This window comes from Drosophila hydei, unplaced genomic scaffold (assembly GCF_003285905.1).
Source record: "Drosophila hydei strain 15085-1641.00,03,60 unplaced genomic scaffold, DhydRS2 tig00000099-arrow-arrow-pilon, whole genome shotgun sequence".
Classification (NCBI taxonomy): Eukaryota; Metazoa; Arthropoda; class Insecta; order Diptera; family Drosophilidae; genus Drosophila; species Drosophila hydei.
The window spans coordinates 11622-37202 of NW_022045663.1; the positions used below are offsets into that span (position 1 = coordinate 11622).

Below are 25581 nucleotides of genomic sequence, written 5' to 3' on the forward strand. Positions count from 1 at the left end.
ATATATATTGAATGGGTAGCGATAATATTGCCGTTCGTTGTGACACAATTCCACATCAAATATTACGCAATATTTATGTATATATATAAAGTATATATATATATACATAGTTAGTTGGGACTAGTTAAGGATTAATTCAACTAGGAATATCTAAGTATTTTGTGTGTGTGTGTGTGTGTATGAGTGAGTGAGTATGTGAGTTATTTTTTTAAATTTGTATATGTATATAACTAGAGAGCATGTGGTTTTTGTTGTATCAATTCAGCACAATTCAGCTGCTGTTCTTTACGGCAATGTTCACTGTATCACCAATGGTATCGCTGCTGTTTTTTACGGCAATGTTCACTGAATCACCAATGGTTGCCTCATCATCACAGGCGGCTTGATTTTTGGCTGCTGCTAATTGTTCACGTCGCTGACGTTTCATTTCCAGCAATTGTTTGCGTTGCGCCTCACGTTTCATGGCCGCAACAGCATTAGAGGGTCCAACTGCGGCCGCCGCAGTTCCTTTCGCTTTCGAATTGCCAGTCTTTAAAATTATCTTTGTTGTTTTAGCGGGCGCCGATGATTCCAGCCGGGGCTCAACAGGGCGCTACAAGCAACGCGCATATATATTAATATATATAACTTGTTTTGCAAACTGTAAAGCATTGACTCACCTGCCAATCATTACGCTTCAATTGCTCAATATCGGTAAATATGGTATCCACATGCGTCACCTGCAAATAGACCATATCCCAGAAGCCCTGTAAATCATCTAAAGTTGTGGGAAATGCATCCTCCGGCGAGCGATTCAAATTGTTGTGACACAGACCTAAAAGAGTCAAACAGAAGCTTTAGGTTTATAGTTTATTATAATTGAGAATTTAGGAGTATATAGAATGTATAAAGACATGCATGTATATAGCCTTGAGATTAGCCAAACTTAGGACTTGATTTGCCGTGTCATACTCCAGCTTTTGACCTTACCCTCAAACTGTTTCATCTTCTGTGAGGCCAGAAGTCGAGCCTTGCCCGCAGCTGAGCGGAGCAAGCCAAATGTGTCCTCGGTTATATCAGGATTGTTCTGCAAGGTTTGACATTATCAATGAGCAATTCAGTACCATATATACATCATCAACTCACAGCCAAAGCATCTAAGTACTTTTCGGCAACGGCGGCCAGCGCTAACAGACGAATCTGTTCATCTTTGAGTACCTTCAGGAAATAATTGCCATCTTTAACAACATCCGTGTTCACAACTGGAGTCAGCTGAAGCTCAGGTCCATTATCCTTGCCAGCCGCAGCAGCACGTATCTTGGTGGTGCTCATGTATTCCTCGCTGCTCGTTAGCTTCACATGATCCACTTCATCATCGTCATCAGTTGGCAGCGATGAAACACGCGGAACGCCTCGCTTCGGCGACACCGTCGGCAGTTGGGCACGAAATTCATGACTCAAATGACGAAAGACAGGCAAATCCGTTTCGCCATTCTGTGTGATAGCCTGGCTATTGTTGCTCGTGCTGGCGGCTGGTTGCTCGGATTGCGAACGCGTGCAATTGCTCTGCAGTTTCTTGCGAAACTCTCCATAGTCCTTGCTGGGCGACAATTGCTTAAATTTGCGAGACAGCTCCGTGGAACTAGGCGAAGTCAGTTGCTGCTGCTGTTGCTTTGAAGGAATTGAATTTTGCTTTTTGGGACTGTAGAATCCCTGAGCCAAGGCACCCGGCCCGTAAAGCCTTTCCACGCGCTGCTGTATAAAGCTGGTGGTTGCAGACGCCGATTTACTCGGCTCACTGCCATTGCAATAGGCCAAGTCTCCGTTCTCCAAGCCATGACCATTTTTACTGCTGCTGTTGTTATTGTTGTTTGTTTCGTTGTATTTGCTAGCCATGTTGCCCGTTGTGGCAGGCTGTTTAGTTAGCGGCATTGTATGCAACACAGGCGCTGCGAGCGAATTGTTGCGCTTGCAATATTGCAGGCTGCTCGTAGATGGACGTATGGGTGAGACTTCACGTGACTTATTGATGTCCTGGCGTATTTTCGAATCGTAGGTGGTTAAATTTGAATAGCCGTTAACACAACAGGCTAAATTCAAATAGCTCGGCTTCTTTTCCACAGCATCCACGATGATGCTGCTGCTGCTGTGTTGTTGTTGCTGCTGCAGTTGTTGTTGATCCTGTGTGCCGACATCGACTAGGTCGCTGGTGGCAGGCGGTGACAGCACCATGCGAACACCGCCCGTACTTTGATCCAGATTGACGTAGGCTTTTGTGGTGAATGAACGCTGCACCTGCAAAGGCAGTGGCAGTTGCTGCTGCTGCTGCTGCTGCTGCTGTTGTTGTTGTTGTTGTTGTTGTTGATGTAACTGCTGGTGTTGTTGCGGCGAGCGCAGAGTGCAACGTTCTTTAATATTCGCCGTAAATTCACGTGTTATGTCCTTAACTGAAAGCGGAGTGGGAAAGTTTAAGCTGCCGCTGGTATCTGCAATAAGTTTGAAAGTTTAATAAATGCAAATTAAGAGAAGAGAGAAATAAAACAATAAAAACACAACAAATAAAAACTACAAAAAACGGCAAAAGAAAAAAGAAATCCATGAACAGAAAACAAAATAAAATAAAAAAAAAACAAATACACAACATTGAGGTTAGGTGCGCGTGCGTGCGTGTGCGTTTGCGTGTGTGTATAGGTATACCTGATATATCGGATGAATCGGCATCAACATCTAATGAACAGCTGCCAATGGAATCCAAGCTGCGATCCATGGGAAGTGCTTTCGGCTGCTAAAGTCGAAGTCTTTCGTTTTCTCTATTTTGTATTGTGCACTTTTCTATTAATTTATATGTACTATACATAATCAAAAGTCGGTAGCAAATATTAATAAAAAATAAATAAGAAAAAAAAAAACAAACAAATTAAGACAAGTAAATCAAACTAAATATCCAAAAATCATTTAACTGTAAGAATCTTGTACAAAAATGAGCGCCCACTGCGCTTGATTCCGTTGTTGTGTTCATTGGGAATGGCGTGCAAAAGAGAAATGCAGTAATTTGTAATCGTGGAAAAGAGGGGGAAAAGCATGGAAACAAAAACAACAGCATAAGCCTAATGGGCGATGGCTCTTATATTATTTTCGCCTTATATGCAAAGCGGAAATTCTGCGCGGCGAAACGGGGCGAAATATCAGGCTGCAGATCGTTTGCCCGTTTTGGACAACGTCAAGGCGACAAATCATGTATAACCGAGCATGAGGGTGGGAGGCAAGGCAAAAATGTCTGCCATAGCAGACGGCAAATAAATAACAACAAAAAGCAGCACAAGCACCAGCAGCAACAATCGCAGTCGGTGCCGTTGCTGAGCTTTAGAGCTGCGCGCTATTTGAAGTTTGCTTTTGTGATACCCTATATTGTAGGGCATCTGGTTATTGTTATTATTTTGTTACGAATTGTCAAGAAATCAGATACGTTTGTTTTTACTACAAGAGACTACATATGTAGGTTTCCAATATCATATAACTCGCTCTGCAAAAATAAACATGTTGCAGGTGTCGTGCTTTAAGCTGTGGCATAACCGTAATTTCTCGTTTTCATTGGAATACGACCACTTTAACATACAACTGGCTTAGAAACAATAAACATGCCAAAAATAGGGTGTTTAAACTTCGTCATAACTGTTATTTCTGGCTGTTTCTTTTCTTTAGTCTTTGGTCTGCGCCATATTTGTTGCTGCTGCTGCTCAGTCGGCAGCTTAAAAGCTGGGAGCAGCTCTAACGGCACCGACTGACGTCCACATTTCCAGTTCCGCTTTGCTAACTTTTCGCCGTTGTTTAACGTGTAGTTGTTGTTGTTGTTCATCTTGATGAACGCAGTTTGTTCTTTTTCTTCCAAGTCTAATTCCCATAACATGACAGAGCTTGGAACTAATTACACAAACAAATAATTGGCAGCAACAACAGCGCCCCAGGCAGCCAACTCCGGCAGAGAAAGAGCAGTAACAACAACAACCAAAACGCCAACTATTTATAATCCCGTCGCAGAGAGACACCAAAAAGGGGAGCAAAGTGAGAAACCGAGCGACACGTTAAACGGCAAGACACAGTCACAGAAAAAAACATGACTATGCCGCTCTGCAGCAGCAGCGGCAGCGGTCGCTGGTATTTGGAGTCAACAGCCACACAACCACAGCGGCACGCAATATGTTCTATTTTAGTCGCTGAAATTTATTATAATGAGTTTACAAAACGAATACAATGCGGCCCAAATGGCTGACACGAGAAAAGGATAAGTCCTTTGAGTGAAAGTTACAAATATGTAAATTTTAGCACAAATAATTTAACTCAGAAACACACTCACATATATATATATATATATGTATATATAATAGACATACATATGTATATAAAGGCAGACTCACACACAGAGCTTGACAAATGCACACGCCACACAAACATATATATACACAAAGATGACAGCACTGCAACTACAGAAAACGGTACACGCACACATGTACACTGTAATTAATAAACAAGCTACACCCACACACTGCTGAAACACACACCTCTGGCGCTCCGTTTCGTCTTGCACTAGCTGTTGTTTTTCAATTTTTGAAGCGTTTATCAGCTTTGTGACATAATTATAAATGCAATTAACTCGCGAATGTGTCGACTACTGCAGCGTTTGCGTTTGCCTTTTTATCTTAACTGCGGCAAATGACGGCCGATACAATGTGGCGGTCGGTCGATTTGTGATCGCTTAGGTATGACACTGTCGTAAATATCGATAGTCGAGTGATTCATCATTGGGAATTATAAATTTATAAACAAAGATTTGCTTTATTCACTATATAAATAACATTAAATTAATTGATTTTTAACTAATTTGTTGTAATACTTATGTATTGTTAATATTTGTTGTGTACATCATGTGATAAAAAAGCCGGTATATTGTGCACTTGTTTACTCGCACTCGCATAACTTGTTGACTCTCAGCAGGCTATTCACACGCACGCACACAAACACAAACTCTCTCTCTCTTACACTCTCGGATGTACATAGAAGTTCGTACAATGTATGTACGCCAGTTTTCTTTCTTTCGCACATCACGTTCACTAGTCATTCCCACTTTAGAAGCCGAAACGGGAAGACGTTTGAAATTCCGGTGCAAATCAATTAAGCCTGCAACAGGAGTCGTTTCTAATTTGCATAGTTGCAGTCAACCAAAAGTTAAAGCAATGGCGTCGCTACCCACTGAATTGAAACAGTTATTTGAGTGAGTAAAGAAAAGATCCGCAAATATCTCTATGTGCGTGTGAGTATGTGTGTGTGTGTTTGTGCTTGCCTTTGTTGGATGCGGGATGGCGATGCCACGGCTGCATACTTATATGTATGTGAATATATGTATATATGAATGTATGTATATATATCCTGCTTATCTGCTTGTTTGTGGAACTTTCATGCTATATGCTTGATAATAAGGGCGGCACTAGCGATCGCCGATAAGAGTTGTTTTTGTTTTTTAGCAAAAGAAAAGAAAATAAAAATGGAAAGTGCACGTCCATAACAATTGTGATTTGAAAAATTGCACTAAGTAACACAAAGCCATAAATATTATATTTCTCATTAGTTTCACGTATTCGTGTTTTGCAACAATTCAGTTTTTTGCATTCAGCAGGCGACGATAGAAAATGTACACAAAAGACAACAACAATAGCAATGTCTGCTACATATACATATGTTGTCTTCCAATCAGAATTGCACCAATAGGATAAAATAAGATAACAAAGCCGAGCTAAACTGAGTTTTAATACTCTATAATTTGGCATATTAGAGAGAATTTTACAATTGAAATATTTGTTGAGAATATATATAGTATAGATATATGCCTAGAGTAAGTTTTAATTGTTTATTAAAATATACTCTAATAAACAATTTTATATAACATCTAATTATAAATTAGATATTATAGTTTTTAAATATTTTTTAAAGTTCTTTTTTTTATATATATTTATATATAAATATATTTATATAAAAATATATGTATTATAAATAAAACAGAATTCTTTTTATTTTGGAAATCGCTTTAAATTTGAGATTTAATATTATAATATTTTTCATTTTTTGTTTTCGAAAAATGAATTTACGATTGCACATTTTTTATATGTAAATAAATATTTAATATTTTTTAATTAAAAAAATGTTTTTTTTTTATTAAATTTATTTATATTTATTCATTTTTATTATTTGTTTATTTATTTGATAATGTATTAATTTATCTTTATTAAATGTATTTATATGTCCTCAACTTATTTATTTTATATTGTTATATTATTAATTGAACTAAAGTTTTAAAAGCCTTAATTTGTTTTAATTTAAATCATTTTATGCAGAAGCATTTTCAAAAAGAAACGGAAAAAACTACAAATGTTTTTGGAAATATATTTTAGAAACCATAAAAAAAATTTTAAATGAAATGAATATTCAAACTTTGAGAATATTCAAATTGACGAAGGTATTTACTATTTATTTATTTATTTATTTATTTAATTATTTACTACAATACTTAAAACTTTAATTAATAATATTAAAGAATTATCAAGAAAATTATTGTAATAATTTGTGTTCTCTTTTTAAAGTAGTCTGTGGCTAGTTCTAGTAACAGAAAACTTTCTAAAATAGTTCTTAAAGTTAAGATAACATAGCTCATAAACCATTTTCTGATTAGATTGCAACGTGTGAGCTTTATATTGCAGTCTAATCAGAAACCGAGTTAGTATAGTAACCACGAAGATTAGCAGCGCTGAGGGGTTAAACCGCAGACTTGATTGTTCTATTATCAGCATATTTGACACGGCATATATATTTATCTATATACATTTGTATTATCAGCATATTTCACACGATATATATATATATTTATATAATTTATCGTCTTGCAGTTTTGTCAATGGCAAGAAGTCTGACTACATTGAGACCCTGAGAACTGCTGTGGCCATTCAATCCGTGTCGGCCTGGCCGGAGAAGCGTGGCGAGATCGATCGCATGGTCAATTGGACCGCTGATAAGCTAAAGGCATTGGGCACACAGATCGAGCTGGTTGATCTGGGCAAACAGAAGTTGCCCACCGGCGAGGAGATCCCATTGCCCAAAGCTTTGCTGGGCACATTGGGCCAGGACAAGAGTAAGAAAACAGTGCTGGTCTATGGCCATTTGGATGTGCAGCCCGCCTTGAAGGAGGATGGCTGGGATACAAATCCCTTTGAGCTAACCGAAATCGATGGCAAGCTGTTCGGACGTGGCGCCACGGACGACAAGGGTCCCGTGCTCTGTTGGATTCATGCCATCGAAGCTTACCAGAAGTTGAATATTCCACTCCCATTGAATCTGAAGTTCGTTTTCGAGGGCATGGAGGAGAGCGGCAGCGAGGGTCTCGATGATCTGTTGATGGCACGCAAAAACGATTTCCTCTCAGATGTGGATTACGTTTGCATTTCGGACAACTATTGGCTGGGCAAGAAGCGTCCCTGCCTGACCTACGGACTGCGTGGCTTGGCCTACTTCCAGGTGGAAGTGGAGTGCGCTACCAAGGATCTGCATAGCGGCGTCTTTGGCGGCACAGTGCACGAAGCCATGCCAGATCTGTGCTACCTGTTGAGCACTCTGGTGGATAAGGATACAAATATCCTTGTGCCTGGTGTGGATCGTGATGTGAGTGAAGTTGCCACTGTCCAATCTGCCTCTAATCTATATATAATCGGTTCCTAGGTGGCTGCCCAATTGCCCAATGAGGAGGAAATCTACAAGAACATCGACTTTGAAGTCAATGAGTACAAGTTAGTTCATCTAATCTAATCTGATCTAGCATAAATCACTGAGCTTACAACTTAATCTGTTTTTAGGAAAGACGTTGGCGTCGAACACCTGCCCCATAGTGGAGATAAGACTCGCCTGCTGCAGGCCAGATGGCGTTATCCCAGCTTGTCCATTCATGGCATTGAGGGTGCCTTCTATGAGCCTGGTGCCAAGACCGTAATACCAAAGAAGGTCATTGGCAAGTTCTCCATTCGCCTGGTGCCCGATCAGGATCCCAAGCACATTGAGCAGTGCGTTCTCAAGTATCTCAACGACAAGTGGACAGAGCGTGGATCGCCCAACAAGATGAAGGTGCTTAGCAAGGGAGGGGAAAATTAATGGCAGGGAATATTTTATAGATTTAGAATGTGGATAAGGAAGATGCTGAGATATAGACAATGTGACAATAGAAGATGTTTAGTTCTAGAAGATGCTTCCATGCGAGGGCTTTATATAAAAACTATTGTTACAATAGGACTCAAATTGAGATACTTCTTAGTTTGCTTAATATAATGAGAACAAGAAAAGAAACTATTCTATGTAACTGTAGATATATAATAGGAATTGAAACTTTACTTAGGAGGTTTAGCTAAGATTAAGAAGGAAAATATTTGTTTAGAGTATATGTCCGTCATTAGTCTTATCTGTTCAACCATTCAATCTCCCCAACAGGTTGTCATGCTGTCCGCTGGCAAGCCCTGGACAGAGGATCCCAATCATCCGCATTATGAGGCCGCTAAGCGTGCCATCAAACATGTCTTCAATGTGGATCCCGATATGACACGTGAAGGTGGCTCCATACCTGTGACCCTAACCCTGCAGGAGGCCACTGGCAAGAATGTAATTCTGGTTCCAGTCGGCGCTTGCGATGATGGTGCACACTCGCAAAACGAGAAGATCGACATCTATAACTATATAGAAGGCGTAAGTATATGCTTAAATACTCTTATACTCTCTCTCTTATACAACTATTTTATGTTGCAGACCAAGCTATTGGGAGCCTATTTACATGAGGTTGGCAAATTGTAAAAGTCGAAATGGAATTCTGAACCATTATACACGATGCAACATCACAAACGAATATTAACAAATTCTATATATTGAAATTTTTTTTTAAAGTTTGCTTATGCGTTTTATATTAAATAAACAATTGCATTTAGAGAAGAGTTTGCTAAACTGATTCAGAAATGGCTCACAGACGCTTGAGGTTTCACTCAAGCTAAGGCTAGCTTATACTCTTACTCTTATACTTGCTCTCTTATACAATTCTGCACATAGAGGGAACATAGTAAACGAACATTGAAAAATGGCAAATCTTTTTGCTTATAGAATTAACATATTTTAAACTTCTGTGTATTACGCCTTGTATTGTCAGCGTTTAAATTAACATTTGCAGTAAGTGTAAGAGGCTGCTCCGCATTCAGAAGAGAAAATTCTGTTAATCTGTCCATGAATCGCCATATTTGTTCTTTCTGCCCGGCATTGGCTCTTGAGCCAAGGGTCGTTGATGTAGCTGCGGCTGCTGCTGCTGCTGTTGTTGCGGTATAGGCGCTTCGTAGGGCCTTGAATAAGCGCTCTGTTGATGCTTTGTATACTCCTCGCGATTCTTGCGACGCAAATCCTCATAGCTTTCGCCGGGCTTTGCGGGCTCCAAAGGCAGTTCCGTGTCGACCAAAGTGCTGGCAGCTGTTAAAAGATACATCAGATTTCATTATAGGTTCAGACAAATAATCCTTAATGCTCACAATCCAGTGTAGGCCTGTAGATATCATCCAATCCAGAAAGATTGGGCCGCGAGTCCGTATCCAAATTGAGAGCCGTATTTCTCGATGGCTGGAATCCTTCATCGGTATAAACGTCTGCGGAGCTGGGCGTAAAGGGCGCCAAAGTGAAAGCACGTCCCAGATTCTCATCCGGTGTTATGGAGTTAATGACGCCGCCGCCTTGCCGCCGCTGTCGCAGAAGTTCACCCAGTCGAGAATTGGGTAAACGCATAATTTTCTCTGCACACTTCTGCTGATAACTGAATTTGCCCACGAAATAGCCGAGAATGACGCCCAAAACAACTTTGGGCACCGCACCATATTTGCCATTGCCCTGAATATAGCCATTTTTAACGCCAAAGTAGGCCAACAAACCCAGCCCGGTGCCGAAAGGCAGCGAACGTTGCACAAATGATTCCTGATTGCATTCACGTAACGCTTTCAGCTCTTCTGGACTGAAATGATAGTCCGCCTGCAACAAAGGGATAACACAGTTAGAAATGTAGGTGAATTAAGTTAGGCTAGCTAACCAATGGATGCTGATTGGGTTGCGTGGGCTGTTGCGGCGGGCTGCCATCATTTAGTTTCAGATCCATAACAGTTATTGAAATTTTAGAATAAATTCACGAATCAATCGCGATCAGTCGTTCGACCTGTAAAGACGTGAATTCGAACAGCCTTCGCTTAAGCTCTACTGCTGCAGAGTTCTAAAAATAGAACTTTGCGGTGCATTCTTCAACGCAACAGCAACAAAAACCGCACACGCAGCGTTTTCTTATCGCTTGCTTCCGCGTAACTCAATTGCTTTAATTGCAATTTACGAAATTTCGTCGCTTGGCGCGAGTGCGCCTGCACTCAAAAGCACAATCCGCGATGACATCTAATGTCAATAACCTCGCTACAGCTGTAAAGGTAAATGCAGAAATGCAAGCCCAGCTTAACGTTGTGATGGCAAATAGGCAAGCCTCCATCATGCCAATAAACTCAAAAATAGATATCGCCTCCGTGCAAGGCATCACTAACAACAAAAACACGAAACGTAAACAGCCAAATTCACCAAAAACCATCAAGAAAAGGCTCATCTTCGACGAACCAAGCACCAGCAATGCAGCATTAATATCAGAAAATCGATTTTCACTGCTCGTAGAAGAAGATGAAGACTACAGCGAATCACCTGTAGCTCCAGAAGCCCCAGTATTGACCGACCAGCAAACTACTCCGAAACCTCGTCCGCCCCCCATATGGTGTCCAAACATCAAGTCTGTGGCCCTACTTCAACAGATAATAGATAAAGTAATTGATGCTAAATCATACGTAATTAAGCCAAAGAAGAATAACATAGGTGTATTAACCCAATGCAGTGAGGACTATCGCAGAGTTATAGACCACTTTACTAAGCTGGAATTGGAGTTCCACTGCTACCAGCTTAAGGAGGACAAACCATATAGAGTCGTGTTCAAAGGGCTTCACTCCAGCACTGATACAACACTAATTAAAAAGGAATTGGAAACCAAAGGCCACACAATTACAAATGTGCACAACCCACTGAGCCGTATGGACAAAACACCGCTAAATATATTTTTTGTTGACGTGGCTCAGGCCCCCAACAACAAAGAAATTTTGGACATTCGAGTTGTCTGCAGGCAACGCTGCACAGTGGAACTGCCAAGAAGATACAACGACCTGACACAATGCCATCGCTGTCAAGAATTTGGACACACACAACGCTACTGCCACAAAGCTCCCAGATGTGTGCGTTGCGCCGGGAAACACGCATCCAAAGACTGCACCCGCGAAAAGGACCAGGCACCAACTTGTGTGCACTGTGAGTTACAGCACCCAGCCAACTATAAGGGCTGCCAAGTATACAAGCGGTTGCGCAAATTGCAATCCCCAGCACAAAAAAGGAGTCCCACACAAACACCGTCTACGGGTCCGAGTACTGCTTCCGAAATTACAAGGCCCCGGAGCATTACCCAAGCCACGAGCTTTGCAACGCCTATTAGTGGTGTTTCTTACGCACAGGCCGCTAGAGGTGGACCGTCAAATAAGAATACCACAAGTGACACTTTGTTCACTGAAATGCTTCAGCAACAACAACGTCAGTTTGACGCAATTAATGCCGAGCTCAAAGCGATGCGAGAAGTACAATCCCAACAAGCAACCATGCTAAACAGTTTAATGGCCATCATAACCAAGCTTGCCTACAAATAATGGCTTTACGTGTGGGTATCTGGAACGCCAATGGCCTGAGAAACAAGACTCAGGAACTGGCTGCGTTTCTCTCACAAGAAAACATAGATATAATGTTAATAACAGAAACTCATGAGTGCCCCACTACACAAATTTTCGGATACGAACACTATCAGGCTCATGGTGAAGGAGCAAACTGCTTTGGTGGATCCTCAATCCTCATACGAGCAACAATACCGCATACACCTTTACTGCCAATTTGCAACGCAACAATGCAGGTCTCAGCCATCACCCTGCCTACGTCTATTGGAGCGATCGAAGTTGCGTCAATTTATCTTCCGCCAAACACTGGTCTGTGTGATCATCACATGGAACAGGTTCTAGGCCAAAGGTTGAATAAGACCCTCATCGGCGGCGACTGGAATGGATGGCACCCATTTTGGGGAAGCAATAGTGCGAATCGTCGCGGAGAAGTCATATTTGAGGCGATTCAAAACTTACAATTCAGCATATTGGCGACTGGAGCCCCCACCCGTTACCCAATTAATGGACACAGGCCCTCGGCAATCGACTTCGCTGTCTACAAAGGCATCTGTGACCGGCAATTGACCATTGAAGAATCCTTGGACCTATCCTCTGACCACCTGCCACTAATAGTCACAATCCACGCGCAGCCACAGCCCTTGCCCATTAGGAAACAACTACTGCCAGCAGGATCAGATTTAGGAGTCTTTAGGCGCGAGCTCCATTACTCTTTGCACATAGAAATGGAACTTAACACTCCTGAAGACGTGGACTACGCAGCAAACAAACTGCAGGAAGAAATAGTCAAAGCTGCGCACCAAGCCGCCCCACCATCTTGCCAAACAAGACAACAGTCTCCGTACAACATCCCCCTCACCTTGGAGGCCCAACACCTACTAATACACAAAAGATGGGCCAGGAGACGCTGGTTAAGATTACGCACGCCTGATGCCAAATCCATGTACAACGAAGCCACGAGGCATCTTAAAGCTGCTCTCGCCCTGCTTCAAAAGAGGTGTATCAGCGATGCGCTGGTACGAGCTGAATCGCCCACTGACGCAGAGTTTCAATTATGGAAATTTACAAGAAAGCTCAAACGGCAGCCAATACGACGTCATCCCATTCGGAGCATTTCTGGTTCCTGGCACATTGGAGACGAAGCTCAAGCTGAGGCTTTTGCAAACCACCTTCAAGATCAATTCACGCCGGTGATTACCGCAGAGGCCTCAGAAATCGAAGCAACAGAAGACATCGTTCTCTCGCCCCTCCCAGCTGAAGACCAGATAACTGGATGTACAAAAGAAGAGGTTCTTGAACACATCAGAAGAGTGAAGGCAAAAAAATCCCCTGGATATGATCTAATAAACGGCAGAGTCCTTAGAGCACTGCCTGACTCCACCATAGACTACATAACTATGGTGTACAACGCCATGCTCCGCATCCGGCACTTTCCAGCCTGCTGGAAGCGCGCCGTGATTGTGATGATTCCTAAGCCTGGCAAACCCGTGGGAGAAATTGAGTCGTACAGACCAATTAGCCTGTTGCCAGTACTCTCCAAAATATTCGAAAGAATATTTCTGGAACGAGTACTGACACATCTGGGACGCCAGGAGGCCATTCCAAACCATCAGTTTGGCTTCAGGAGACAGCATGGAACACCGGAACAGGTTCACAGAGTTGTGCACCATATCCTTGGAGCCTTTGAAGAAAAGATGTACTGCTCTGCCGTCTTTTTAGACATCAAACAGGCGTTTGATCGAGTTTGGCACCTGGGACTGCTGCAGAAAGTGAGGACCACCCTTCCAGCCCCATTTTTCGCGTTGCTATCCTCATACCTTATTGGAAGAACCTTCCAAGTGTCAAGGGGGCAAACAGTATCCTTGACTAGACCAATTATGGCTGGAGTACCACAGGGTAGTGTTCTAGCCCCAACACTTTATACTTTATTCACAGGAGATATGCCAACTCCCGAGCCAAATATAGGAAGTACAGATGCAGTACTCATAGCGACCTATGCAGATGACACCGCCATCTTATCACGTCACGTATCTGCGCAAGAAGCTTCAGACTCACTACAAAAATATCTGGACTCTTTCGGACGCTGGGCAAAACGGTGGTGTATCACCATTAATGCACAAAAGTCTGTACATACTACCTTCGCCACTAGAAGAGGAGATTGCCCAAGCGTTGCATTGGGGCCCACTATTCCCAAAGCCTCAAAAGTAAAGTACCTTGGTATCACTCTTGACAGAAGGCTGACTTTTAAAGCGCACATAAGTCAAGTAACCTCAAAATGCAAAAGCAAGCTAAAAACCCTCGACTGGATGCTGAGAGCTTCAAGCAAGTTGTCTTACAGCAGCAAGGCCGCCATCTACAAGGCAATAGTTGTCCCAACCTTCGTATATGGTATCTCTCTATGGGGCTCCTCGGCGAAGACTACAAGGAACAAAATTCAGACCCTGCAGAATAAAGCACTACGCAGATGGACTGGAGCCAGCTGGTTTGTAAGAAACTCAGTCTTACATAGGGATTTAGCAATTCCCACAGTTGCTGAACTCATTGGGCGACACAGTTCAAGATACGCGGACAGACTTGCAGCGCATCCTAACCATCTCGCAAGCAACCTGGCTATAAACAACAATAGGCGAAGACTGAAGAGATTGCATCCTCTAGACAATATTAGAACTAATTAAGATAGTAGCTACAAGTGCAGAATAATTGGCATATCTGCCCTCCCATTAGTTAAGGTTTAGAGCTAAATGCGCTATAGAGTCTAAGACAATAAGCTGCAACAAAATAAAGAAATAAAAACGAAAAAAAAAAAAAAAAAAAAAAAAAAAAAAAAAAAAATTCACGAAATTCACGCAATTGCACCAGGCGGTTATCGCCGGCCTCTAGTGTATTTCTGTTTACCTATCGATATACCGATAGTTGTTTGTTATCAACGACAATTAAAACAGTGATGCTGAGACTTATATATTTAACTTAAGATTTTGGAAAACAGAATTTTGATTTGTTAATGTATAGTATAAAAAATCGCATTCGCTGCCGGAAACACAGTCGTAAAACTCAAATGGGTAATTATCGCACGCCTCCACTTTTATATTCTTAAGTTAACGATGCATCGATAATTGAGCTGTGTGATAACTGACTATCGGAAGACCATATTACAAATTTTATTTGAATTTTGCAATTAAATAAAATTATTTATAGCCTACTTTTAGGCTTTTATTTATTATTGATAATAAGAAGTAATCTAGCAAAAAAATGTGAACTAAATAGCATTTTGTTTCCAAATGATCAATTATTATTAAAAAATGCTTAAGTTTATATAAATTGTTAATTGCTGAAAATTTTGCACTCATGTTCCAATATTTTCCTTTATTAATTGGATAACATGTTCGATACATGACAGAGTAGAGTAGAATGGCAGATTATGGGAGAGAGAGCGCGATAGCGGTTAGCTTTGGGATACCCTTTGTTACGAACAATCTGCACAAAAAAAAAAAAACAATAAAATGAAAGTCTGCTTGCCAAAATTGGCAACTGGTCAAAGTCAATGCAATTGTCCAGATGTTGCCGCCGCCGTCGCTGTCACGCAAACGTCACTCGCAGCAACAGCAGCAGCAACAATTGACAAAACATGAGCCGAATGATGGTGACTTCGACTGCGGCGACGACTGAGCCTGCGCCTGTTTTCGCCTTATTCGCCTGCGCATCGATAATTTCTTGTGAAAAATCTCAGCTTCATGTTGACGTCTGTTTTGCTTGAATAATATCAAAGCAAAAAGGAACGCGGTTTGCCGAATGCCAGTACCAAATGCAGCAGCAAAGGCACCTTTGTATGTTTGTTGTTGTTGTTATTACTGTTTTTATACTCTGTTCACAAATTTAAGAAAAGAGTATGTTCGGTATATGGCTTGAGACTAGTTGCATACTTATCGATACTTCATTTTTGACAGATTTACAATTTACAGCAGATGAAATTATCATATATTAAGTTACAAGGAATCGATAAGAGTTGTCAATTGATGTATTTTGTTTCGTTGGCCCATCCTTAGTGATTTCGATTGTTCTGGCAGTTTTTCTTTGTCAAAAAGCGCGGTATGAAATGTTATTGATTGAAATGTGAAAATGTGAGCATTTAAATGCATACATGCATATCTATGTATGTATGTAAATAAATTAGCAATCTACAATTTCTTTAAACAAAATAAGTCTCCCCATCAGTTGGAAGTTAAAAATTTGTTTGTTTTTATTGAAATTATAAAAAGTGTTAAATTATGAGATTTTAAGTAGAAAATAATTCAAACGCTGTGTGAAAAAGTGTTGTAATATGTTGTTGGTGGCTAAGCGACATAGTTTATAGGTATGTGTGTAATTTGCGTGCATATGTGGGATGCACATGTATGTACATATGTATGTGTGCATTTTTATTTATGGCGTCAAATACATATGCACACACACATGCCAAAGCGCTGCTTGCGAATGAGCTGATCAAAGCAGGTAAGTGAGAACTCTGAATTGGACATACATACGTATTTAAAGCTGCCAAAAAGAGAGAAGTAATAAAGCAAAAAAGTACATGGTTTTTGAGTTGTGTGCGTGTGATTATGTCACAGCGAATTCGGTTACTTCTGTTGTGAAGAGACAATTAAGTTGGATACGCTTTTACTGTTGTGAAAAATTCCAATTGGAAGTTGTCAACAAAAATGAAGTATAAATGAACGTGTCATTTTCGCGGCGAATTCATTTTCCTATATGGATTGCTGCCGAGTGGCATGCCATCGTGCGTATGTTTCTTACGGCGAATTCATTTACTTATTTTGCAAAGAGAGTATGCGGCAGTTGGATTGGAGCGTAATACTGTAGCTTCGCTTAACCATACAACACCTGGGCTGTGCCCTCATAGACACACCTGAAGGAAAGCGAGATGCAGCACTCGATCATCTGGCTAAATAAACTGTCTGACCTTGACCCAGCTAAACGTCAGAGCTGACTAACAGTAAAGTCAGGTTCATTACGCGTTGCCTAGTAGACAAACCGGCCAGGTGAGGCAATGCCAAGCAGTGAACACACGCAGTGGTCGCTCCTCTTGATTGCCTTTAGAACTTGCCTCTTGCCTGTTGTCTGTTGACTCTTGCATCTTGGCTTTGATGGCAGTTGCTGCGTTTATTTACTCTTGGCCCGGTTAGCATGTGCAGCGTTTTACGTTTGGCTAACGATGCTTCGCTCAAAGCCCGTTGATTAGCGACCACCTGCAAATCACATTTACATTCAACGACGACGGCTTATTGCAGATGACGGCTGAACTCTTTGCTAAGCATCCAACTATACATATAAATCATATTGGTGATTAGCTAAATATATTTGTTAGATCTGTTGAAGGATTTGATTCATTTGCCAGCTGAAAGATGGAGAAACTGAAGATAAGCTATATGGAACTCCCCTAAGAAAGAGTATTGCTCTTCTCTTATAAACTCTTGGGAATTTAGACCTTTGAGTTTTGAATATATTTTTTAAGCTCTAAGCTGTCAATGACTATATTTATATAATCAATCTACTATTATTTCGCTACTCTGGACCCATTGAAAACGAGAGTTCAAGGCGAGAAACTTAGAATGATTGGAATATCAGTTCTTAGCAGGGTTCAGGGTATCTCCCCAGTTGGGCACTCCCGACTAGAGCACTCTTAATTGTTTAAAGTAGGTCTAAGATAATTCAGTCGATCAAATGACAAAATTCTGGCTCATCAGTCACGTTTATATTTCACATAAATATGATGCATAGATAATATTTGTTTAAGCGAACCCGATCCATTCCAGGAATTGGGCACACGAAAAAATAAAAAAGTGAAACTACAGTTATCTGTTTTACTTACTAAATTTACAAGCTATCCACATGACATTTTGGTAAGACGAACCGTCAGACAACGTCGCCGACGACAAATGGTAACTGTAATCGCCCCAAAAATGGTTACCAAGCCCTTAAAACCCTAAATGGGTACCACGTACCTGGGTAGATCATAATTTCATAGCCTGACCAATGCGTCGAGTGGCAGAGATACGAACAAGCTGTTATAGAACAACACGTATAAACAATTACATTAAATTTTCATTATATGCTTGATGCTTCAAGAAGCTATAGGCGAAGTCTGAACAGCTAAGCTCTGTCCAGTCGTCAGTCAGGTGGAACGTTGCACGTCGCACGTCGACTTTGTCTCCGATTTGGCGCTAACCAAAAACGTTTTCCATTTGGGGCTGGGTCTTTGCATTGCTTATGAAGCGAGTCAGGGGGCGGGGCCTCGATGGTTAATTGTAAATTTCCGGTTCACTGCAACTCATTTGCCTAACTGCAGCTACTTCAATGTAACTCACTCAATCAATCAGGCAGTCAGTAAGTCAGTGAGTCAATGAAATGCAGATGAAAATGAAAACCGGGCGAGTCAATGAAAAATTTTTGTATTTGCGTTAAGTAGGTTAAATGGCTCAATGCGGAAATCAAAAGCGCAAAAATTTTTAGAAAAAATAGAAAAAAATTCAAACTAGAAAAATACACAAAACTTAACTTGAGCTAAGTATGTGAAGGTCTTAATGAGTACTAATTAGAAAGCAGAGAACTAATTGAGATCTCAGCTAAAAATGGCAAAGATATAAATTTAAGTTCATATGTTCATACTCGTTCATGAAGTGTGAATGAGTATATTGGTTTTGTGCTCTGCTTGTGTTCTTGTCTTGCTAGAGTTTTGGATTTTGGAATTTATAAAAAACCCATTTGATATAGTGTTAAGAATTTATGGATAGGACTACTATAGTCATGGCAGATAAGCAAAATTCCCTTGACCATTGAAAGATGTTGTTAACAGTTTTTGAGCTGCTTTTGACCTCTTCTACTTTTATACCTTTAAGTCATGTGAACCTGACAAAACATAAAATATGAATTTTCTTTAAGAAAATATAACTTTTTTTGGTCTGTGAATGAGTATAACTTTTTATCTATATTTTTTCTCCTTACTCTTTCTATTCGGATATGATACACTCCCTTATTAAGATCTCTATAAGTTTTTTTTAACAATTCCAAACTATTTATTATATATTAGGTTGTTTTCATCGTTAACGAATGCATCGAAGGTCTTTGCTAGTTGCTTGTTATCATATCTGAAGTTATATCAATATTAAATATATCAATATTGATGGAAATTAAATTTAATCGCTTTGTCAGCAAAGTGTCAAAGAAAATAGCAACAAAAAAGAATAATGCAAGCTATAGAAGAATTTTGGTCATGTGATTAGATATATGTTGTGCAAGCGCCGGGTATGCCAGACTTTGAGTACCCGGCACGATCAGATATTAGATTATATATTAGAGGGACTCTGATTAAAGAAAAGTCTGTTGAAAATCTGTACAAATACATGAGTCTATTGTAAACACTTAAAGCAAACTTGAGTTTATGTCTAATTGATCTGGCATATGAAAATACAAAGAAACCAGGAAAACTGATACACACAGCTGACAGCTGTAGCTACCTCTTTGAAATTGGACACTAGGAAAAGGCAAAGTGCTATTGGTAAGCTCGCTAGGATAAAAATAAACTATTTGAAGAGAAAGAACTTGATCTCTTAAGGCTAATGAGTCAATAAAGTGTAGATGGATTTTAAAACTATGAAAGATACAGTTTTAATACCATTTTGGTCTAGGGTTGAGTAGATAATACAAAATTCAAGTGTCTTATACCTTCTGCTATATCAGATTTACTATGTCCCAAGATGCAAGATCTTAAAGCTCCATATGGAAATATATTCTAAATTTTAAGTCCCTCGCCTCACAAACGAACAAGACGCGTTATGCGCAAATCTAATATACTCTGTTCGCTTCGTGATCTGATCGTGATCTGTATTACGAGCAATGCAAATTGCATAACAATATTCTTCATAAGTTTGTTTATATATATACGATTACCCGATAATTGAAGGATAAAGTTTTGAAGTGTGAGCAAAATTTATTTGTACGTTAACTTAAGCTAATGGCATTAATAAATATCATGACTATCTAATCGAGGAATATTACCAAATCAGCTGAGCTGCCGAAAAAAATGAAATCAAACCAAAATTAAGAACTTTTCCGACCTTGACAAAGTATGTAGATATTTATAAACTATTTGAATTCATTTGAACTATATCTTATCGTCAAAGATTCTCTCTTTCTCCCAGTCAACTCGATACGTTAAAATAATGAATTATTTACTTAATTAGTTGTGAATAGCAAACGGAATAAATAATTTATATTTTCCTCAGTTTCTGTTTGTGTTTATTAATTGTATCCCGTTTCTTAGTTATATATATCTAGTGCTCTACGTATTTATTGACTGAGTACAAACAAATTTTTGCCACTGACTGTTACGCAAGTATCGAGGCCTGATATCGCTCTACAATAGACCGATCCGTAGACAAACAATCATATAATACAATAAACAACTACAAATAAGAGTGTACTTCACTCTATATATATTTATAAGTATCAGATATTAGCTAATAATACATTTGCCTTTAATTGCACAGGCAAGAACAATTTTAAGGAGAACTTTTATCAGTAATCTGTCAGCTGTTTCAAGTAAATATCTCGGGAAATAAGTTAAGATTTTTCAAAATTATGAAAAGAAAGTTCCAAGTGCAGAAAGTGATACGCTAAGCTTTAAATTTTAGTTTCGAATTTCTGGAATGAACTATAATAATTCGCTAAATGGCTAACTTGAATACCATAAAAGCTAGAGATCAGCTTACTGTAGAGTTACTGTTTCTGTAAGAAATACCCTGATTATGTGCAGTATTTCTGATTATAGCATTCCTGTGCAGGCTTCGGGATATTTCCTAGTCGAGTATTCCCGACTAAAGCACTCCAACTGGTTATCCAGCTACTGTTTGCTTGCTAAATATACATGAAAATTCGTATTCACATTGATATGTAGTTATTCATATAATTATATCTTTATGTCTTCTTATTTTTATTCGCCTCTTCTTCATTTGCGCTTTGAATCCGTTTGGCTTTTTTATAACTCTCTGGGCTCACCTTTCAAAATAATTTGTTCAGCTTTATAAATGCTCGTATACATCATCATATTTTATGACGACAGCGCCCATATATATAAATTTACCTATATGGATACGACTATACATACATATATATATATATATCTATATATTTATATATATATAACCCATTTGTTAGTTTAGCTTCTTTCTGCTGTGATCATTTCACGGCTCTGACGTCACGTTTTATTCAAGGCTAGACTCATTTGCAATTAAAATATTTCAGATTTGAATTTGGATTTTTTGTACTAAATTTCATTCAGTTTTGTTATTTCTTTATTTGTTTCTTTGCTTTTATCAGACCTGTTTTTGTTGGACACTTCCGATACAATTGACGTATACCCGAAAAATAGCTATCCGATCGATCTGGGCAGGTGAGGCGTCTTCTGGCTGGCTCTGCCTTTTCGCAAATATCAACAATAAGATAAACAAAAGCCCATGGATATATATAGAAATTTAAAACGTTTATGCGAAATGCTAACAAATATGCTGATCAATATGGGGGAGATTAGTTTGCAGTGTAGCAAGGACACTTTTATAAGAGAAAGGCTTTTCAAATATGACTCAAATTGACGAAAATTCTTTGTAACTTCGAATAAATTATATTTTTACAGGGTATACACATTCAAGTATTCTTTTGAGTATATTAATATTAAATTTGATTTAAATTTAAACATATTGTTTCGATTTTACAGGGTATAAAATAATCAAAAATTATTAGAAAATAAATATATTTTTCTAAAGGATATTGAATGTGTTAAAGCTTCTATTACAATTAATATACTTTTAGAAATTGCGACGTATTTTTTTGTGTATATATTTTTTACAGGGTATATACATATTATATAACCCTTTCCTGTATATATATTGTGAAATTCCCATTTGTTTTATAGGTCTTATAATCAAATATTCGACAGCTTGTGTTGTTTTTCCTAAAATGTTGTCAAATATTAACATTTTACAGGGTATATATATGTTAAAGTTAACATGCAAATGTATGTATTTGTATATTTTACAACTATTCATGTTGGTTTCCAGTACATTTCATATTACTTACAGTTTTACAGGGTATACTAGGGTCATGATGTTCGCAGTTATATATGGAAGATTTCTAAATTTTGAGTTAATTTAAACTTTAATATGAATTTTATTTGTTTCTATATATTACAAGGTATGTCAACTACACTCTAAACTAGATTCGTCTAAATCTTATTTTCGTTGGCTGTGTGGCGTTTAGTTCTAATCATGCAAGGTTAAAGGCAAATAAACGCATTGCCTTCTGCTTTCTCACTTTATGAGCATGATTAAAATAAAAAGACGATGAGAATTTTTTGTAGATGAGATAAGCCCCGAAGCCCCGAGAAAACGATGCGAATATTGAAATTTAAATAAATTAAAATCTATTTAATTAACAGTCAGACCAAAAGAATCTAAGAGAAGTACTAAGAAAGAGGTATGGTTTTCACTTGGGGGTGATATCATCGAAAATATGTGTGTGCTTGTAAGATATGGCGATAAGATAAATTCAAAATCAAATATTTAACATTGATATTAACACAAGTTTTGCCACTCAAGTGAACTCGTATCACATTGCATATACCACAAAAATAAGTAAAAAATTAATGTGAGCTGGGCCCCTCAAATATGGGAAAGTTCCTATGAACAATATGCTTAATCACAATAAACCCTAAACTTTGACCCACAAACCTAGTAAAACGTAAAAAAACGTAGCGATCTATTGTTTCCGTACTTCAGAGCTAGTCATTTCGCATAATTAGCCATACATAACGGTTAAACACGCAAACTAAACAAAGAACTTTTTATGGAACCAAAATGTTGAGTCAAAAAGTGCAACTAAAATATTTGGTGTGTGTTTGCTATCAGTGCAAGATATAACAGTGATAAGATATGATATACATAGGTGTGTTGATATGCCCAACTACACACGTATTTATATAAGGTATGAACTGAGTTTGGCGAGCTGAACAAAAAAAATATAAATCAACAAATTGATAACAAATATTGCCAAAAGCTCAGTTGTCGCTCTCTGTCTCTTTGTCCCCGTCTCTCCCACTCTCTCTCTCTCTCTCCCTCTTTTCGGCTCTTTGTTGATAAGAGTGCATAAGCTTTTTTCCTTTTTGGAACACAACTCATGCTCGTACTTTTGCAAATGCCTAAATCAACTCTGTTGCTATTGAAATATCATAATTAATTGTACCTAGTGTGTGTGTGTTTGTGCGTGCGAGCGTGTGTATTTGCCTTCCACGTGTTTTCATTGCGGCAAAGAGCGCACCGGTAAACGATGGCAAAACTTTTTCGCTCAGCAAGATCAGCAGCAGCAGATATTCGCGCTCATCGAAGCTCACTCCAGCTCCAGCTGTTCACGCTCTCTACCTCGCTCTCTCTCTCTCTCGCTCTCGCTCACGCTCAACCGGCGACATGCATTGCGCTCGCCGCAAAAAAAACTGTAAAAAATGTATTTATATGTGTGCGTACCGGTGGTGAAGTTTCAGTTTTGCTTTGCTCAGTGGCTCGCTTTGTGCGTTGCGTTTATTCGGCGTTAAGCTTTCCCATCGAACGGTCGCGCGTGTGTGTGTGTGTGTCTGTTCCAGCCAGACAGCCAGCCAGCCCAGCCTGCTAGCTAGTTAAACACTAGTTAGTTTCGCCGCGTTACGCAGCTGTGACAGTCAACAAAAGCGCTGCATAAAATCTGACTATAAAGATTTGATTATTGTTGTCGTTATTTGTTGGCCGTTGATCGTTCAAATCACGCGACGCCCGCACACTTAACGCCGCCACCGCCGCCGCCCACCCCAAGTGTTGATCCTCACAGCCGCCTTCGCTCTGTGTTAGGTAATTAAAATGCAAACAAAAAATATATGAAAGTTAAAGTTTAATAAAGGTGCTTTACAGTTTTTATATCCAAATCAAAGACAAGATATATGCACATACACATGCACATACACACAAACTTATGCACACTTAGAGCCAATTTATGTGCCTGCAGTTAGTTTATTTGTTCTTTCGCTTTTCGTTCAGTTTTCGTTGACATTTCTCGGCTGCTGTCGTTGCTATTGTTGTTGCTGCTGTTGTTGTTGTTCGCCTCTTCTTCAGACTCGTTTTCGAAATTCTTTTTTTTGCGCCCCGAAAAACGAAAAAAAGATTTGATAGTCGACACAGTCGTTGCGCAGGCAGCCAGCACGAAAGATCTTCAAAAATTGAAGAACGCGGCTGAAGGACTTTCTGTGAATAATAAAACAAAGAAATAAAAGATCATTGAAATTGTGCCGGTGCAATATAACGATATATATATATATATATATATATATTTGTTATATATATGTATATATATAGAAACAAGCTAAACAGTTGTGTGTGCGTGTTTGTTCAGATACAAATGTATCTTAAGCATATATAGAAAACAAAAAGTGTGCAAAAAAAAACCAAATATCAAAATCAAAATTGTATTAAATTTTGTGTGTGTTATGTGAGTAAAATTGAGCAAAAAAAAAGTAAAGAAAACAGAAGCAAAGCATTGAAAATTGAAAACATTTCGTCTTATCTAAGATCAAGGTCTGCTTGCTAATGGATCAGCAGCCTTTGAGTCAAAGCGTGATAAGGCAAATAAATTGAGTGCCTTGTGAGACTTTTAATATGCATATATGATGTGTATATGTAAACTATATGTACCCAAGTTGTGCTGAAAGCCGAGTTGTAATTCGAAATCTGTGTTTTATGCAATTTGCCGTTGCAGTTGTATCTTTTATTGCCTATAATTTTCATTTGAGCTCTCTTTGTTTTTGCGGTTTTTGGCGCTGAGATCTACAACCAAACTTGACCCTGTTTCTCAAGCCGTCAGCAACAGTTATAGTTATATAATTGCCAAAAAGCCACGAAAGCAGACCACACGAAAGACGACGCTCAATAAAACAGCGACCCGCTTTAACCCTACCGGGCCACTTGGCCACTTAAAATTACTTAAGCGCCGCAACAACAATAAAAAAAATTAAACCTTTTTTTCCTCTCTTGCCTCGCAATTACAAAAAAAAAAATTGTGGGGAAAAAATATTCGTTGTGAAATCTTGAGCAGCTATTCGCGCGTTTATGATGAGTACCCTTTAAATGCACTCAAGCTAAAACTCTTTCATATATAGCCAAAAAGATATATAGAAAAACCTTAGATTATATATATGCTACAGCTATTTATCTATTTGTATCTTTGGTTCTATTTTCTATGGCGCAAACAATTCTTGCATTCGTGCAGTCAAAACACTCTTTCGAATACTTTGTTAAGTGTTTGTTTACACTTATTGTCGGCCTATAAATAAAAGTTTAGTTTATGCAATTTTTTAAACACTTAACCAAAATATAAATAATATGTGAGACTGCGGTATGCCTGACTGGGGCATGCCCTGTATACTTTTCGAATATCTATGTGCAACATTTAATGAGTCATGCTTAAAAATAATGTGTGGAAAAAGCTTAAAACTTAAAACGATTTCAAGATAACGAGAATAAGTTATCGATAACCACACTTGACAAGCTCTTGGTGCCGAGATCGACATGCTTAGATCAACTCAGTCAACTCAGTTGTTACTCCAGATCAATGTTATGTTAACTCTATAAAGCCAGTCATGCCTACATTTGGCTATTTTATATCAATTTAGAAACCCAACATACCATGCTTC

The 25581-nt window shown here is 39.0% G+C and overlaps 4 protein-coding genes across 5 annotated transcripts in view; 2 read left to right on the plus strand and 2 right to left on the minus strand.

Annotated features, from left to right (window-relative positions):
• Window positions 1-204: 204 nt before the first annotated feature.
• Window positions 205-2828, minus strand: LOC111600876 (putative uncharacterized protein DDB_G0282129). The gene is made up of 5 exons (XM_023317208.2): window positions 2677-2828; window positions 1126-2465; window positions 970-1066; window positions 660-814; window positions 205-592 (listed from the first exon to the last, which is right to left on the minus strand). The coding sequence occupies exons 1-5, from the start codon at window positions 2744-2746 to the stop codon at window positions 272-274; spliced, it is 1983 nt and encodes a 660-aa protein (XP_023172976.2). The 5' UTR covers window positions 2747-2828; the 3' UTR covers window positions 205-271.
• A 2135-nt stretch (window positions 2829-4963) lies between these two features.
• LOC111600877 (cytosolic non-specific dipeptidase) lies at window positions 4964-8927 on the plus strand. 2 transcript variants are annotated; one of them, XM_023317210.2, is made up of 7 exons: window positions 4964-5047; window positions 5107-5248; window positions 6915-7683; window positions 7741-7808; window positions 7875-8139; window positions 8500-8751; window positions 8812-8927. In XM_023317210.2, exons 2-7 carry the CDS (start codon window positions 5211-5213, stop codon window positions 8854-8856), a joined length of 1437 nt encoding a protein of 478 aa, XP_023172978.1. In that variant the 5' UTR covers window positions 4964-5047; window positions 5107-5210; the 3' UTR covers window positions 8857-8927. The 2 variants fall into 2 exon arrangements, with proteins under 2 accessions (XP_023172978.1, XP_023172977.1); XM_023317209.2 differs by having other exon boundaries at window positions 4984-5248.
• Window positions 8928-8955: 28 nt separating this feature from the next.
• LOC115482828 (OCIA domain-containing protein 1-like) lies at window positions 8956-14793 on the minus strand. The gene is made up of 4 exons (XM_030223061.1): window positions 14657-14793; window positions 10121-10211; window positions 9573-10062; window positions 8956-9513 (listed from the first exon to the last, which is right to left on the minus strand). Exons 2-4 carry the CDS (start codon window positions 10184-10186, stop codon window positions 9266-9268), a joined length of 804 nt encoding a protein of 267 aa, XP_030078921.1. The 5' UTR covers window positions 10187-10211; window positions 14657-14793; the 3' UTR covers window positions 8956-9265.
• A 1504-nt stretch (window positions 14794-16297) lies between these two features.
• Window positions 16298-25581, plus strand: part of LOC111600892 (protein windpipe) — a 31305-nt gene continuing 22021 nt past the window's right edge. Inside the window, 1 exon segment of the mRNA XM_023317232.2 lies at window positions 16298-16313. The gene's annotated coding sequence lies outside the window, so the exon portion shown is untranslated.

What these genes read in the sequence shown, in the direction of transcription:
- LOC115482828 (XM_030223061.1), bottom strand. Translation starts at nt 10,186, where the DNA reads ATGGATCTGAAACTAAATGATGGCAGCCCGCCGCAACAGCCCACGCAA. An exon ending in AACCCAATCAGCATCCATTG is followed by an intron (nt 10,063 to 10,120) that starts GTTAGCTAGCCT and finishes CCTTTGTTGCAG; the next exon opens with GCGGACTATCATTTCAGTCC. An exon ending in CTACAGGCCTACACTGGATT is followed by an intron (nt 9,514 to 9,572) that starts GTGAGCATTAAG and finishes ATCTTTTAACAG; the next exon opens with CTGCCAGCACTTTGGTCGAC.
- LOC111600876 (XM_023317208.2), bottom strand. Translation starts at nt 2,746, where the DNA reads ATGGATCGCAGCTTGGATTCCATTGGCAGCTGTTCATTAGATGTTGAT. An exon ending in GAAGATGAAACAGTTTGAGG is followed by an intron (nt 815 to 969) that starts GTAAGGTCAAAA and finishes TGACTCTTTTAG; the next exon opens with GTCTGTGTCACAACAATTTG. An exon ending in TGAAGCGTAATGATTGGCAG is followed by an intron (nt 593 to 659) that starts GTGAGTCAATGC and finishes CGTTGCTTGTAG; the next exon opens with CGCCCTGTTGAGCCCCGGCT.
- LOC111600877 (XM_023317209.2), top strand. Translation starts at nt 5,025, where the DNA reads ATGTACATAGAAGTTCGTACAATGTATGTACGCCAGTTTTCTTTCTTT. An exon ending in GAATTGAAACAGTTATTTGA is followed by an intron (nt 5,249 to 6,914) that starts GTGAGTAAAGAA and finishes ATCGTCTTGCAG; the next exon opens with TTTTGTCAATGGCAAGAAGT. An exon ending in TTTGAAGTCAATGAGTACAA is followed by an intron (nt 7,809 to 7,874) that starts GTTAGTTCATCT and finishes ATCTGTTTTTAG; the next exon opens with GAAAGACGTTGGCGTCGAAC.